The sequence below is a fragment of the Sus scrofa genome, chromosome 17 (assembly GCF_054392235.1).
Source record: "Sus scrofa isolate SSC_HxYL_T2T_F1_AM1 chromosome 17, Sscrofa_HxYL_maternal_Yorkshire_Landrace_v2.0, whole genome shotgun sequence".
In the NCBI taxonomy this organism is placed as follows: domain Eukaryota; kingdom Metazoa; phylum Chordata; class Mammalia; order Artiodactyla; family Suidae; genus Sus; species Sus scrofa.
The window spans coordinates 35,347,416-35,364,349 of NC_139399.1; the positions used below are offsets into that span (position 1 = coordinate 35,347,416).

At 48.6% G+C, this 16,934-nt stretch overlaps 1 protein-coding gene across 29 annotated transcripts in view; it reads left to right on the forward strand.

The window, feature by feature from the left end:
• Positions 1–14,600, forward strand: part of RIN2 (Ras and Rab interactor 2) — a 251,143-nt gene extending 236,543 nt beyond the window's left edge. For 28 of the 29 annotated variants that reach the window (XM_085004574.1, XM_085004578.1, XM_085004588.1 and 25 more), the window contains 4 exons: positions 1,481–1,786; positions 4,164–4,295; positions 10,185–10,348; positions 12,775–14,600. In XM_085004574.1, coding sequence (XP_084860700.1) covers positions 1,481–1,786; positions 4,164–4,295; positions 10,185–10,348; positions 12,775–13,098 — 926 coding nt within the window. In that variant the 3' untranslated portion in view covers positions 13,099–14,600. Of the gene's footprint in view, positions 1–1,480; positions 1,787–4,163; positions 4,458–4,903; positions 7,697–10,184; positions 10,349–12,774 lie in introns of those variants that run through there. The other variant, XR_014832907.1, reaches the window with a different exon arrangement.
• The last annotated feature ends 2,334 nt before the right edge of the window (positions 14,601–16,934 follow it).

The window sequence follows — 16,934 nt, forward strand, 5'->3', positions numbered from 1 at the left end:
GCAAAACTTTTCCAAGAAAGAGGGAAGAATAAAGCCTCCCACACCTAAAGGTGTTTCTTAACTCTGAACAGAAACACACTCACATCAAGACTTTTTAAATTTCTATTTTGAAATCATTTCAGACATACAGAAAAGTTACAAAAAGAGGATGGAGAAATCAGGTCTGCCCTTCACCCAGATTCTCAGTGTTAGTCCTTTGCCACACTTGCTTTATGCCCCACCTTTCTCTCTGATACACACACACACACACACACACACACTCACACACACTTCTCTTTCTGAACCATGAGCTAGTGGCAGGCATTGTGTCCCTTTACCCCCTAAATACTCAGTGTGTATTTCCTAAAGCCAGGGATAGTGTGTTATAAAACTATTGTGTTATAAAATTAACACTGGAGTTCCTGTTGTGACGCAGTGGTTAACGAATCTGACTAGGAACCGCAAGGTTGTGGGTTCCATCCCTCACTCAGTGGGTTAAGGATCCGGCGTTGCCATGAGCTGTGGTGTAGGTCGCAGACGCGGCTCGGATCCCGCATTGCTATGGCTCTGGCGTAGGCTACAGCTCCGATTGGACTCCTAGCCTGGGAACCTCCATATGCCACAGGAGCAGCCATAGAAAAGGCAAAAATAAATAAATAAATAAATAAATAAATAAATAAATAAAATTAACACTAATTCACTGTTAACAATATTATCTGATCCCCAGGCTTTATTCACATCTCATCTCATGCCCCACTAATAACCTTTATGGCGAAAGAAATATACTTTTTTTTTTTTTTTTTGGCTCCAGCATCCAATCCAAGGTATCATGTGTATTTAGTTGAATTTTTTTCCTTAGGAAATATTTTAAGAGATAACGCTTCCTTTTAAAATTATTTTTAAATTATTTTTTTAATTTTATGGCTGCACCCATGATATATGGAAGTTCCCAGGCCAGGGATTGAATCTGAGCTGCAGCTGCAACCTACACTGCAGCTGCAGCAATGCTAGAGCCTTTAACCCACTGCCCGGGGCCAGGGATCAAACCCATACATCCACAGTGACCCAACACATTGCATTCAGATTCTTAACACACTGTGCCACAGTGGGAACTCCTAGACAGTCCTTTTAACATACTTATTTAACTGTCCTCCAGATCCTCAATAGGAGGACGAGGTCCAAAGAATGCCTTCTAGAATATTCACCCGTGCTTATGGGTGAGGAGGCATAAAAGTAGTTAAAACAAATAATTATATTGATTATATGCAAGAGACACTGTAAGATTTTAGTAGGGGGATTCAGTCTTCCTGACTTTACTGGGAAAAAGGGTTGGTATGTGAATGATGTGCCGCTGAATTTTTGTCAGTTGTCGGGTGTGAAGTTAGGACACATCTACCGGATCACCAGTGCACGGAGTGGCCGGTGTCCATTCCCAGAAAGCAGACCTCGAGTCGCTTGTCTCTTCAGACAATGGTCACAATAGCTGCCCTTTCTTTGGCAGATGTGGTGTTGGAAAAAGCCATGCACAAGTGCATCCTGAAGCCCCTGAAGGGCCACGTCGAGGCCATGCTGAAGCACTTCCATGTGGCTGACGGCTCGTGGAAACAACTCAAGGAGAACCTGCAGCTCGTGCGGCAGAGGAATCCACAGGAGCTGGGCGTCTTCGCCCCCACCCCTGACTTTGTGGACGTGGAGAAAATCAAGGTCAAGTTCACAACCATGCAGAAGATGTATTCGCCGGAAAAGAAAGTCATGCTGCTGCTGAGAGTCTGCAAGCTCATCTACACTGTCATGGAGAACAACTCAGGTGAGGCCACACTGTCCTGGCTCTTGGCCTCCAATGGGGCCGGTGACATGTCAGGCTTTCTTGATTCCCCGCTGCCCTGTCTTTCCATCTCTTGATTTTGCCAAGTGGCTCCAAAAAGTACAAGTGTCACTCTGGTGTCCGGTGAATTAGTCAACGTGCAACAGAGTAACAGCACCAAAAAAGTCAGTGGAGGATGCCAGTTTGTAAAAGATTGAGCCCAGGGCAATGGATATAGATTCAGCCTCAGGAGGCTGAGTTCAGATCCTAGCTCTGCAAATTAACCCTGGGCTTTGGCCGCTGGCGTCAACCTTCCAGGCCACAATTCTGCACCAGTCATGAATATGACCCTATCCTTCTTCATAAGGTGGAGAATAGTTGGGACAGTGCACACATAGCCCCAAGCATGGTGGAAATACGTGTGATTATTCCTTGTTATGACTTCATTTTGACCTTCAATGAGGGTTCACGTCAGTGATTTACAGTGTATGTCAGAAACTTGGCTCATTTAGTCCTAATGTGGCTTCGTTACAGCCATTCCATTGGCTTTCCTTTTGCTCCAAGCTGAAGCGGGGTAACAGGAATTCACCTAGTCAGCCCTCTGGCTTCCCCTGCGCTGCTGCTCGTAGATGCAGGAGCGACCCCGATCCCCCTCAGTGATGAGCCCTGCAGTGCTTGCAGCTTTTCCTCTGAGCGAAATGCAGCAGAGAGAAAACCCAGGCTCTGTTTACCATGGCTGGAGTGAGATAGTCATGTGGCGGCCCTTGGCAGATTGTTGGGAGATTAGCATGTGAGCTCTGGGGCTGGTAATCAGAGCAGATGAACATTGTCTTTGAAATGGGAAGCCTACTTCACAGACGAGAAATGTATTTCCTGTCATTCCTGAAGTCATTTTTAAAAAGTCCCCCAATTTACATCTGCACAGAATTCTGTCTCCTCAGGCACAGATTTTCAGCCTTAGCCCTAATGACATTAAAACCGGATTACTCTGTGTTGTGGGGCCGACCGGCTTCCTGCAGGATGTTTATCCACATCTGGATGCCATTTGCATGTCTCCCCCCACCCCCACCCCCAAGTCATGACCTTAAAAAAATGACTCCAGACAACAACAGATTCCTTGGGTGGGGGGCGCAAAATCACCCCTAGTTGAGAATCTCCATTGTGATAAAAAGTAGCAGTGAGGGCATTCCGGTCATGGCTCAGTGGTTAACAAACCCTGACTAGCATCCATTAGGACATGAGTTCGATCCCTGGCCTCGCTCAGTGGGTTAAGGATCCGGCGTTGCCATGAGCTGTGGTGTAGGTCACAGACATGGCTCGGATCCCACGTTGCTGTGGCTGTGGTACAGGCCGGCAGCTGTAGCTCTGATTTGACCCCTAGTATGGGAACCTCCACATGTCTGTGGGTGTGACCCTAAAAAGACCAAAAAAAAAAAAAAAAAAAAGTAGCAGTAAGGACAATAAAAAGTAGCAATAGGAGGAAACATTTTTGGCATATACTAATCATATGTATCTATTCAATGTATACTGAGTTAGCACATTTTTTTTTGTCTTTTTGCCATTTTCTTGGGCCACTCCTGCAGCATGTGGAGGTTCCCAGGCTAGGGGTCTAATCACAGCTGTAGCCGCCGGCCTACGCCACAGCCACAGCAACGCAGGATCCGAGCCGCGTCTGTGATCTACACCACATCTCCTGGCAACACCGGATCCTTAACCCGCTGAGCAAGGGCAGAGATCGAACCCACAACCTCATGGTTCCTAGTCAGATTCATTAACCACTGAGCCACAACGGGAACTCCTAGCACATTTAAATAAATGGAAGACAGAGAAGGAGACAAATTATTCCTTATTCAAGTTAGGTCCTGTCATTATGTTCATGATGACTTTGCACAGAAGCAACAAGAAATAAAACCAAAAGGATGAACAGAACAAGCAGACCCCTGGCAAATGTTTCATCATATCATTTGCTGAAAAGTTAAACTCTTTAAAAGTACGCAGGAGTTCCCTGGTAGCCTGGAGGATTAAGGACCTGGCATTGTCAATGCTGTGGCTCAGCTTCAATCCCTAGCCCAGGAACTTCCACATCCACATGCCCTGGGCACAGCCAAATAAATGAATAAAAATAAAAGTACTCTATTCTGTTGCACGCATTGAGGCACATCCTGAAAATGGGGAGAAAATCTTTCCTGTGTTCATTGTGAAGTTGTGAGTTGGGTTAGGTCTCGGACCACATAGGATTCCATAAACACCCACCTCTTCCCCTGAGCAGCACACTTCCCCAGCATGACTCCCCGCCGTCTAATAAAAGCAGCAAGTAGGATGTGAAAGAAAGACATGTTGGTAAAAATAATCCCGTCTCCCCCTTTCTTCCTGCTCCCAGGGAGGATGTATGGAGCTGACGACTTTTTACCCGTCCTGACCTATGTCATAGCTCAGTGTGACATGCTGGAACTGGACACTGAGATCGAGTATATGATGGAGCTCCTGGACCCGTCCCTGCTACATGGAGAAGGTACCTGGGCTTTGGAAGAAGTGGGAGGAACTGGGGGCTCCTCTTCGGTTTCACTTTCATTTCTTTTTCCAATTTGGTGAAGTTCACACAACACACAACTAACCATTTTATTTTATATTATTTTATTTTATTTATTTATTTTGTCTTTTTTCCATTTCTTGGGCCACTCTTCACGGCATATGGAGGTTCCCAGGCTAGAGGTCCAGTCGGAGCTGTAGCCACTGGCCTGCACCAGAACCACAGCAACGCAGGATCCGAGCCACATCTGCAACCTACACCACAGCTCACAGCTCACGGCAACGCCAGATCCTTAACCCACTGAGCAAGGCCAGGGATCGAACCCACAACCTCATGGTTCCTAGTCGGATGCGTTAACCACTGTGCCACGACGTGAACTCCATAATTAACCATTTTAAAGTGAACAGTCCAGGGTTTCCATCGTGGCTCAGCGGTAATGAATCCGTGAGGATGCGGGTTTGATCCCTGGGCTCCATCAGTGGATTAGGGATCTGGCATTGCCGTGAGCTGCAGAGTAGATCACAGATACAGCTCAGATCTGGAGTGGCTATGGTGTAGGCTGATAGCTACAGGTCCAATTTGACCCCTAGCCTGGGAACATCCATATGCCGTGTGTGTGGCCCTAAAAAGAAAAAATAAATAAATAAAAATGAAGTGAACAGTCCAATAGCATTTAGTTCATTTGCTATTTTGTGCAATCCTCCCCCTCTCTCTAGCCCCAGAACATTTTTATCCCCCTCCCCCAATAAAACCCCAGACCCATTGAGCACTTATGTGGGTGCTTTTTTGACTTCTTCAAGGTTAACGGTCATTTTAATTTTGTTCATTTAGAAGAATGTGCTTTTTTTCCAATTACAAAAGTAATATATGTTCATCACAGAAAATTTGGAGAGGTCAGAAAAACACAAAAAATGTAACCCTGCCATAATTATCCTTCATAAGTTGGAATAATTTCAATTTAAAAAAATCCATTCAATAGAATAAATGACATTTTAAAAAAGAACTGGGAGTTCCCTTCATGGCTCAGTGGAAATGAATCTGACTAGCATCCATGAAGACGCAGGTTCGACCCCTGGCCTCGCTCAGTGGGTTAAGGATCCCGCGTTGCCATGAGCTGTGGCGTAGGTCACAGATGTGGCTCAGATCCTACATTGCTGTGGTTGTGGCACAGGCTGGCAGCTACAGCTCTGATTCAGACCCCTAGCCTGGGAATCTCCATGTGCTACGGGTGTGGCCCTAAAAAGATGATTAGATAGATAGGTAGATAGATGATAGATAGATAGATAGATAGATAGATAGATAGATAGATAGATAGATAGATAGAAAGAACTGGTTTCTTTGCTTCCAAGAGGAAGCTATAAACGTTTGTTGGAGAATATTTCTACCGCCAAAAGAATGGCCTGCTGTTGTATCAGTAAATCAGATGAAGGCTTAACTTTTGTTTCCATCCTTAATTTTTTTAGTTTGGTTTTCAAGATGAAAACAGCATTGATTTTCTGTTTAAAAAATAGCGTCTGCTCACTGGTTAACATGAAACTACAGTGGAGTAGAATGGGGACAGTTGGCTCTGAACTTGCTCTGTCTGGTGTTTCCTTCCTGTGTCTGCCTGACCCTAGCATGTCTTTGCAGAACGTCCTCCCCTTACACACGGGTTGGTATTTGATCACAGAACCAGAGTGTGTGTCACTGTCGTGCAGGGACCTGGAAAGCAGAAATAACCAGGACTCTTATGAGCTAGTCTTCTCAAAGCAGAGTGGGTCGGGGCCTGTTCAGCCTTGGGCACCCTCACAGTCCCTTTGCACATGTCCCCGTCTGAGCCCAGGCCACCCGGAGCTGTGATTGTTGCATAACAATTTTTTTCTCACCAGTGACTTTCAGTCTGGGCGTTGAGCGAAGAGGCCCCGTGCCAGTGGAATGCCCCAGGGAACGCACCATCCCAAGATTTTCCCTGGAGGAAACTTCAGTGCTGTCACTCCAGTGGCCTTAGTTCCCTAAAAGTCCTCAGGGCCTGGCTCTTGCTCAGAGGGTCTGTCCTTCCAGGAGTCCTGAGGTCCCCCTCCTCCCTGTAGGGACAACGCTGAGTCAGGATCGGTGGTGATTGATAGCCTTCCATCCTGTGACTGAGCCTCTCTGGCCCTTCCCCCTCCTCTGTTAATTTCCCCTCATTAGTATTCATGACCCTGGGGCTGGACCCTTAGGGATGGTCACCCAGACCCGACCTGGAGACCTGGAGCCTGCCTCTCCTGCTCTGCCCTGGGGCTGCCCAGGCTGGGCAAAGGCATGGGACTTCGTCCAGACACCAAGGGGAGCAGGCTGCATTTCCATCCAGGCTTTCCTTCCATCCACTGTGTTATTGTTACAATTTTATTTATTTTACCTTATTTATTTATTTATTTATTTTTAGGGCCGCACCTATGACATATGGAGGTTCCCAGGCTAGGGGTTGAATTGGAGCTGCAGCCACCAGCCTAAACTTACAGCCACAGCAACACGGGATCCGAGCCAAATCTGTGACCTGCATCAGAGCTCACGGCAGTGCCGGATCCTTAACTCACTGAGTGAGGTCAGGGATCGAACCCGTCTCGGATATTAGTCAAGTTCATAACCCTTTGAGCGCCACAATGGGAATTCCAATGATTATTACAATTTTATATGCATCTGGGGTTTTTCTGAGCTTCAATCGAGTTTAATTCTAGTAATAAGTATGCTGAATTCTTGGGGCTTTGAAGGAAAGTCATGCCAGTTTGCTCAGAAAAGTGCCATTCTGCTGCTGACAGTGGCTACTTAGGGCCACCATGTGCTTGCTTCCTGTGGCCTGAGGGTCGAGACAGACACTTCCTGCTGCCTTTCCCAATGTTTCCGCAGCACGAGGCACTGCTCTGGGTGCTCTGCTGCTGACAGATGGGCAGGTGGCTGTCTTCCCCTCCATGAATTGCAGGGAAAGACTAGGACCCAGTTACCCAACATACAGAGCAGCCAGGAAGCTTGGGCTTTCACTGGAGCCTGCCTCCACTCAGCTGCCTCCTGGCTTTTTTGCCTCTTTCCTGGGCCAGAGTATTTAGCTGCTGAGATCTTGAAGAACTGTCTCTGGTCAACAAGTGACAACATTCAAGATGGCAAGAGCAGAAGTTCCCGTTGTGGCTCATCAGAAATGAACCTGACTAGTAGCCATGAGGATGTAGGTTCGACCCCTGGTCTTGTTCAGTGGGTTGAGGATCTGGTGTTGCCATGAACTGTGGTGTAGATCACAGATATGGTTCAGATCCGGCTTTGCCATGGCTGTGGTATAGGCCGGCAGCTGCAGCTCCGATTCAACCCTAGCCCGGGAACTTTTCCATATGCCACAGATGTGGCCCTAAAAAGACAAAATAAAACAAAACAAATGATGGCAGGAACAGGGCACCCCATCAGGCTGGCTGGGGTTGCAGACAGGCCAGCCCATCAGACCGAGGGCCCTGCAGACCGGGAGGAAGAGGCAGCGAGCAGGGGTGCACTGCAACCCAGCCTGCATCCTGCCTCGCTGCCCAAAGCCCTCTTTGGTTTGCGGGACCGCAGCCCACAGGAGTTTTCTGCTGTCTAAGCAGGTAGTTTCATTTACGGAGCAGCGTCAGAGGATCCCATTTATGAGCACAGCCGTTGTGGCAGGGTTAGAGTTTTGCTGAAATTTAAACCCTCCTCTAATTGCGTCCACATGTTTCAAAGTGTGGTCAGTCTTGTGCTTCCAGCATTCTGAGTTTTCTTCTCAGTGGCCTGAACTGTGAGCCATGGAGGCTAAAATGTGATGTCCAGAGGACCAAGCCCCCTCCCAAGCTCGGCGTCACAGTCTCTCCAAGCCCACCCTCTAGACCAGCACCGCCACATGCCTTTCTTGGGTACTTAAGTCCATGCTAACTTTTCCTGAAATCCTCCGGGTGGCATTTAAATTCCATGCTACTGGAGTTGCCCCTTTGTGATTCAGTGGTAACGAACCTTACTAGTATCCATGAGGACATGGGTTCAATCCCTGGCCCCACTCACTGGGTTAAGGATCTGGCATTGCCGTGAGCCGTGGTGTAGGTCGCAGATGCGGCTCGGATCTGGCGTTGCTGTGGCTGTGGCAAAGGCCAGCAGCTGTAGCTCCAATTTGCACCCTAGCCTGGGAACCTCCACAGGCCGCAGATGCGGACCTAAAAAGAAAAAAGAAAAGAAATTCCATGCTACTGAGCTTCACACTCAATCATGTGATGTGCTCATGAGGCAGATAGATATTCAGTAAAAATAGCCACTTCAAACTCTGTACTGTGGACAGTGGGGGCTGCCCCAGGGACTTAAACTTGAGGGTGCAACCAGTCAGATGACTCTGAACAGAAAGCCTGGCCTGTGATGGGTGCATGGAAAGTGTGCTGTGGGCAGTGAGAGAGAACCTCCAAGCCTCCACCAGTGACCTGCAAGCCCCAAAAGGGCATTCCTTTCTCAGGGTACAGGTGCAGTGTGATTCACAGGGGGCGTTTGGTTAGTTTCCTAGATGGTGGACCACTTGCCGTCTTGAATGTTGTCACTTATTAACCAGAGAGAGAGCTCTCCAGGGTCTTAGCAGCTAAATACTTTGCCCATGAAAGTGATACTTGCAGACAAAAGGCAAACCAACCACAACTAACGTCGGTCTGGTCCTGCATGAATAAACCGCTAGTGTGCATTTTCTTTAATACATGTATATACTTCTGTAGAGCAGGGGCTCAGATCCTATTTCTTACAAGCCTACCCCTGCTCTATACCTGGTAGGGGCTCACGGTGCGGACTCAGTAGGTATTTGGACAAAGAATGACAATGTGCTGTGCTCAGGGAAATTTTAATAAACATTTGGGCGCCCCCTAGTGGTTCTCCAGCATAAAGCTTACAAGTCCCAGCTATAGTTTAGGACCAAACTATGAACACATTTATACGCCTCCGCCTCTCGGAGGGTTGGTTGCAAGTCTTTTTGACACTCCTCCAAACATAAAACATCATTCTCAAATGCACCGTCAAAGGGGCATCTCTTCCTTTTCCTTGTCAATTATTTTTTCCTGAATGCCGTGTTACGTGAGTCCTAAGGATAAGAAGGGGAATTGGGAGAAGTTATTTTGAAGAACCCATATTATCGTGAGCACACTTGTATATTGTGTATTTCCTTCAAAATGAATAGTTCCCTTGAAGTTTCAAAAATAATAATTCCTAAAAGAAAGGCCCCAAAGCAGGTCTTGCTGGGAGATATGTGGATGCCTGTTCTTCAAGTAAAGGGCTCAGGCTTTGGAGCAGTGAACTCGGTGACCCTCACATGCCCCACCTCCATCAGCCCCCAGCACCCTGACCCTTTCTACTAGCAAAGCATTTTTACAATTGCATTTAAGTCGTAGAGATTCGGAGTTCCTGTCGTGGCTCAGTGGAAATGAATCTGACTAATATCCAAGAGGACGCAGGTTCGATCCCTGGCCTCGCTCAGTGGGTTAAGGATCCGGCATTGCTGTGAGCTGTGGTGTAGGTCGCAGACAGCAGCTTGGATCCTGCTCTGCTATGGCCATGGTGTAGGCCAGTGGCTGCAGCTCCAATTTGACCCCTAGCCTGGGAACCTCCATATGCCTCGGTGCGGCCCTAAAAAGACACACACACACACAAATCAGATTCTGTGCGCCTCACCCCCTGGGATGAAAGCAGGATGTGATCAGTCCAGGTCAGTCATACATCCCTGGGAGGAGGCAGATGCAGGTACGGATGGATGAGGCTGTCTTCTCGGTCACGTGCTTCTGCAGTCCCTCAGGGAGAAAATGCAGAGCCTGACCTCCAACTCTCTTGTCCCCTGACTGTTGTCCCCAGAGGCTAAAGCCTGGGCGAACTCACTGTTTCTGCCCTTTCCAGGAGGCTATTACTTGACCAGCGCCTACGGAGCACTTTCCCTGATAAAGAATTTCCAAGAAGAACAAGCAGCCAGACTGCTCAGCTCAGAGGCCAGGGACACCCTGAGGCAGTGGCACAAGCGGAGGACCACCAACCGGACCATCCCCTCAGTGGACGACTTCCAGGTATGTGGCCGGCAGTGGGGACAGGCCCTGCGGCTGCCTTTGACCGTGGGCGCATGCAGCTCAGGTATCCAGGGCCCCCTTAGTCAGATCATCCAGTGCAAAGGGATACTTTATTTTTTTTATTATTATGTCATTGTTATTATATTTATTATTATTTTATTTTATTATATTTTAATTATTTTTATTATATTTTATTATTATTATCTATTTTTTTGTCTTTTTAGGGCTGTACCTGTGGCATATGGAAGTTCCCAGGCCAGGGGTTGAATCGGGGCTGTAGTTGCCAGCCTACCACAGCCATAGCAAGGCCAGATCTGAGCTGGAGTTCCCTTAGTGGCTCAGTGGGTTAAGAACCCGACACAGTGTCTATGAGGATGCGGATCTGATCCCTGGCCTCACTCAGTGGGTTAAGGATCTGCTGTTGCCGCAAGCTGCGGTGTAGGTCACAGAAAGGGCTTGATCCTCTGGTGTTGCTATGGCTGTGGTGTAGGCCAGCAGCTGCAGCTCTGATTTGACCCCTAGCCTGGGAACCTCCCTATGCTGCAGAAAAGATAAATAAATAAAAAGCAAGGAGGCATCCTGGGCTCCCCCCACCCCTTGGGTTGTTGAAGAACCATCCTCATGTTAAGCAATTTAGCATCCTTAGGCCTTTGGGGTGCGGTGACCATTGGCCGTCCACAGAGGGGATTCTAAGGCCACACAGCCTCTGAGGAGAAGGATGGAGGAGGCGAAAAGAGCCCATCCTTCCATCTCCCCACCTGCCACCAGCCCCTCCCCTACTTGGGGCTTCTAACCTAGAGACCCCAGACGCCATGGAGCCCTTGCCTCATGCACTCCCCTCCCCACGGGCCTCGCTCCCCTTGGAGATCCCCATCTTCCTAGACCCGAGAGGGGACTTGTCAGCACTCCACTTGGCGGGAAAAGCCAAAACCGGGAAGCAGAGCTTCCCTTGGAACTCCTAAATCAGGAGTCACAGCCACATCTGCTCACACCAGAGAGAGAGCACACCTCGTTGGTCAAGGCCCTGGAACGCGGGCCCCGCCACTCACTTGGCTGTGTGGCCTTGGGCAAGTTACTTAGCCTCTCTGGGCCTCAGTTTCTTCACGGGCCATAGGGGGATGCCATAGACCTCCTTCCTAAAGTTCTTTTCAGAAGTCAGGGATTAAATGCATGCCAAGCATGTGGGCCACAGGCTGGGGAAGTGGGATGGGGGGTGGGGGCAGGTGTGTACTTGAAGTTGCTCTGAGATGTTCTGGTCCAAGAGTGTGTCATCTTCCATGTGCAGAGCGAGGGTTCTTTTCCAGCATCCCTGGAACCCCTCATGAGAACCCTCCTGGGCAGAGAGCCCCGCTCCTCTTTCCTCCTGATGTAGAAAAGGAAAACCTATCTGTTTTCTGTCTGAAAAATCAGATGTAGCTGGGTGTTCCCTCTCATACCTGGCAACCCCACTCCCAGGGAGAATGGTCCGGGACCATAGTATGTTGGACCAGGGCAAGGCATGGGGTGCCCCACCCCTACCTGGGCCTGGGTGTGTGGGCCTGCAGGTCTGTTCTGTCTCCTGAGGCCCACACTGGGCATTGCTCGCGATGCAGGACCCGAGAACAGCCCTCCCCTCCCTGCAGCGCCACCTGCACTTACCATACCTCCTAGACTCTCCCACAAAACCCAGCCCCCACCCATCTCCCCAATGCCACTTAGAGCCACTTGGAGCCCTGTGTTGGGTTGAACCACATGCAGTTGCCATTTGAGGAGGGGAAGGATGGTTCGCTGTCCACAGCATCTTGTGGTCCAACCTGACACCACTGGCCTTGCTCACGCTTCATAAAAAGTAGTGCAGCGTAAACATAGCCTGCATTATCTGGCCTGTGTTACATGTTCCTTCCTCCTGACTCCTGCCTGAGGCTTTTCTGCTGATGGGGGCATTTTTCAATCTGGGGGTAAATCCGGCTTTGGATTCTGCTGCCACCCTTAATCAGGGATGACTCAGCCAGACTGTATGAGAGGGACGGAGAGGTCAGAACAGGACTGAGCGGACTTCCTGATTCTTGTACTTGGGCTGAATTGAAATACAGCAACCCAGGGAGTTTCCTGGTGGCCTAGCAGTTAAAGGACATGGCGTTGTCGCTGCTGTGGCACAGGTTCGATCCCTGGCCGGGGGACTTCCATGTGCCGTAGGCGCGGCCAGAAAACAAAAACAAAAAATAAAATGTAGCAACTCAGTCCATATGGTTGTGTCCTGCACGGTCCAGCTTCCAATCAGCCTCTTTCCCTGCACTTGGAGGCCTGGTGTCCTGACCTTGGACGTCTGGTCGAGCCCGAGCCCAGGGTCCTCACCCGTGAGACGACCATGGCATCTCCCGTGCTCCCTGCACTGGCTCCCTCCCTCCCTCTCCTGACCCTGTCCCTGCATCTCTTTCCACCTGCAGAATTACCTCCGGGTGGCCTTCCAGGAGGTCAACAGTGGCTGCACAGGAAAGACCCTCCTGGTGAGACCCTACGTCACCACGGAGGACGTGTGTCAGCTCTGTGCTGAGAAGTTCAAGGTGGCCGACCCCGCGGAATACAGCCTCTTCCTCTTCGTGGACGAAACGTGGCAGCAGCTGGCAGAGGACACATACCCTCAAAAGATCAAGGCCGAGCTGCACAGCCGGCCACAGCCCCACATCTTCCACTTCGTCTACAAGCGCATCAAGAAGGATCCTTACGGTGTCATCTTCCAGAATGGGGAAGAAGACCTCCCCGCCTCCTAGGGGACACGCAAGACTTCCCAGCAGTGCGTCCAAAGGGGGCTTGGGGACCCGGCCTCTGTGCTGGAGAGGCAGTCCCCTCCTTGGGGACCCCTCGGGTCAGTGACCGAGCCATCCACAGGCCGACCTGGCCACGGGCACCTTTAGCTGTGTTGCCCACGCAAGGTAGCTGAGCTTCCAGAAACAGTAGGATCCGTCCGTCTGAGATGGAGATTTGCATCTGATGGTTCAAAGGTCCTGAGATTGTTGGCCACCTACCCCCGGCCAAGTTCTAGGTTGGCTCCAGTGTATGTGTGTGTGTGTGCTGAGTGAACACTGAAGGTACAAGCCCTCCTCCTGAGTTCAGTGGCCGGCGTTTGACAAGACTGTCTGATGCAGTGCGTCAAAGACCCTGTCAGTTCTGTGGATGCCTCCGTCCATCCTCCCTTCTTTCTTTCTTTCTTTCTTTCTTTCTTTTTTTTTTTACAAAGAACCTTTGTGTTTTTATATATTTCATAGAAAATTTTATAGCAGTTGCAGGTAAACTGTCAGGATGGGTTTTTAAACTATTTTTATAACGTTAAGATATTCTATAATTATGCATGTGATTTTTAACATTTAATATGCAAAACAAAATCTCTTGCTGGATTTGAGAGTATTGCATTTTAAAAGTCTCTCTTCTGTAACTGGATGTTGCGGCAACTTTGTGGGGAGAGACGGCTGGGTTTCTTAAAGCCACGTATTACTGACACTGGCCACAGAATGCCTTTGGAAATCTGATGTACTGTTATTGCCTTGTTCCTGCTCAGTGATGTTGCGCTGTTTTGTGTTTGAACCGAGCGATGCTGCGGATCAGGAGAGAAATGAATGTAGAGAGAGGCCGAGAGAGAAATACAGACTCTAACGGGGGATTAAGGAGGGTAGTCTGCTGGTTCAGGCTCCTCGAAGGAAGTGGAGAAAGGGGGTAGAAGGAACCACCTCTGCTGAAAATACTGTAAATACACAGTGAGAGTTGCAAAGTCAGTCCCGTGTTATTTGCTTCTGGAATCCATTTCAAAAACCCCAGGAGGGAAAAAAAAATAATAAGAACAACATTTTTATCCTTTTCTACAGAAATCAAAATGAATAGCATCCAATTATTTGGGGCAGAAATCACATAATGTATGATGTGACTTTGAGTGAAATAAATGCCATTTGGAAAGGAGTTTGCAGACGCTCCCCCAAAAGCCCATCTCTGTGTGGTAAGAATGTGTGATGAGGTTAAATTTCTGTTTCATGAAACCTGTTTGGGGATTCACAAGGGATAAGGGTCTCATATCAGTGTAACACAGGTAGTTACAAAAATACGTTCTCGTACTGTGTAAAGATGCATAGTCATCTAATTTGGTTGGCTTTGTACCTTAGACCTTTTTTTAAGCTTTTGCTGTACATCTGGACCCCTCAGCACATACTGTGTTGTCCTTCCTTTTGTAAATGATTTTTTAAGTGGAATTTTGCACATAATACATTGTAATACTGAATGATGATCACGTGTGGAAGTACTTCTTGAAATAGTCTTAAGCTGCTTTTTTTCCTTTGGGAAGCAGAATGTAAGCATGCACCACAGAGCGTTCTGGAAACCTGGACGCCACACCAGTGTTGGTGGTTAGATAACCCGTAGAGAGGCAGCAGAAAAGTTTACATTTTTTCAGCCAGCTCGTGTTCTGACAGGAGGCAGACATCAAGGAAGCAGAAGGAGAAATCGTGTTCTAACCTGAAAGGCTTTCCAGTGTTGCCTGGGACAGACCTTGGCTCAGTTGGACACAGAGAAAACCACAGTTAATCAGAAGGGCCCTGTTGACACCCCGCCCTGGTCTTATGCAACCTCAAGTGCCCTGACTGTGAGGTCAGGGCTGTTTCAACATCAACAGGGCAAAGGTGGCCCTATTCCCGGTGCTCAGAGCCCTCCTGGCAGATGGCAATGCTCGATAGGTCCTTGTTGCCTGAACAAACTTTTTAACGCATTCGTAGGATGGGCACTTAAAGATCGGAACTGCGGCTGGACAGACTGCCTGTTTTTAATATTTGCAATGAATGCAGAGGGGTGGTTCAATCCCCATCATCGTGCTCCCGCTTTCCAAGTTAAGGTCGGCACGCCCTCCCTGTCCTTGGAGATGTGTACTGCCGATTACAGCAGGTCACGACATCTGGGCGACAGCCCGAGTCGCCTTCAGCGAGACCAGAATAGGGCACTGGTGAGAGCAGAAGACACCATCACAAGACAGCCCCTGGTTTTGTCATTGGGCAATGTTTCCTTGCTAAAATTATGGCATCACATGTGTCTTTGCTTTTTTCCCCCCACGCAGACATTTCTCACTTCTCAAATTGCCAGGAAACAGATTGCGGTGCCCTTTGGAAGGAATAAGAGGCGAGTACAAATATACATGCCGGGTGGAGGGAAAGGAAAATGTATTTCCAAATCTAAAAATATAAACGTTGAACGCCAGCCAGAGGAAAGGACTTTTTTCTGTTTTGGACTGTTCTATGCACGGCCAAATCGTCTCTCCTCTCCTCTGGGACGGGATGCAGACTAGAAATAGAAATTGTTACAGCAGCGTGGTCTCATGTGGAAGTTACAACTTGAGATCTGTAAGGAAACAGAAGGCAGGAAACCCAGCCGCGAATGCTTTCATTCATAAATGCAGCTTCACGTCCTCTGAGCAGCTCTTACCTCCATCTTTAAGACATTTGAAATGAGAGAGTGCTCTGATTATTATTTTTTTGGCTGCACCCATGCCAAAACCCATACCACAGCAGGAACACCAGCTCCTAAACCCACTGAGCCACAAGGGAGCTCCAGAGAGAGCTCTGAGTATTAACAGCACTGTCTGCCTGCTTCCTCCCCAAAGTCTGAGAGGAATGGCCAGGTACATGGGACACAGGTGTTTCAGTCACCCGTTAGGATCTGATCTTGAAATCCCCCAAATCATCATTTTCCAGACCATGTTCACGATGGTGAATTTGAGCCCTAATGGGCTGTTGGTCCTTGAGTCAACTGTGGTCAAAGTTGGAAGTATGAGAAAATTCATGTAACACCGCAGAATCCCAAACAGATGCTAAGAAAAACAGGAGAGCCTGAGGGAAGAAGAGCTGGTGTTTTTCTTCGAGAACACGTTTCCCTCCAGCGTTGAAGGATGGTTGGCAGTCGGCACCAACTTCTCCCACGTAAACAATGACTTTGTCAGGAAGGTATTCTTGGGAAGTTTATAAAAAATTATTCAGAGAGGTCTTTATTCAATAAAATAGTAGCCAGGTTCTGCCCTCAGACCCCCGCCCAGTAAGAGTCTCCAAGGGGCAGCTTTTTTCTTCTTTTCTCTTTCCTTTTTTTGGGGGCAGTTGCGGCATATGGAAATTCCCAAGCCAGGGACTGAGTTTGAGTCACAGCTGCGATCTGCACTGCAGCTGCAGCAACGCCAGATTCTTAACCCACTGTGCTGAGCCAGGGATCAAATCCGAGCTGCCACAGAGACAACATCAGCCTCTTAATCTGCTTGTGCCACCGTGGGAATTCCTCCGGGAGGGGGCAGCGTTGACTGAAGTGAGGCAGTGGGGGGGAGGGGAGGGAGCTTCTTGTCCCAATTTTTTTTTTTTTTCTGGCCACAGTGTGATGTGGGATCTCAATTTTGCAGACCAGGGATTGAACCCGGGCTGCAGAGGTGAAAGCGCTGAGTTCTAACCACTAGACCACCAGGATTCTAATAAACGGATGTTCCAGAGTGGAATTTGCTTGAATCTGAGGTTCTCGGCACGACACTTAGAACCTCATCATATAAATTAATAAGGGTATTTCCTTTGACCCAAGGTGGATCTGCTGTAGATGG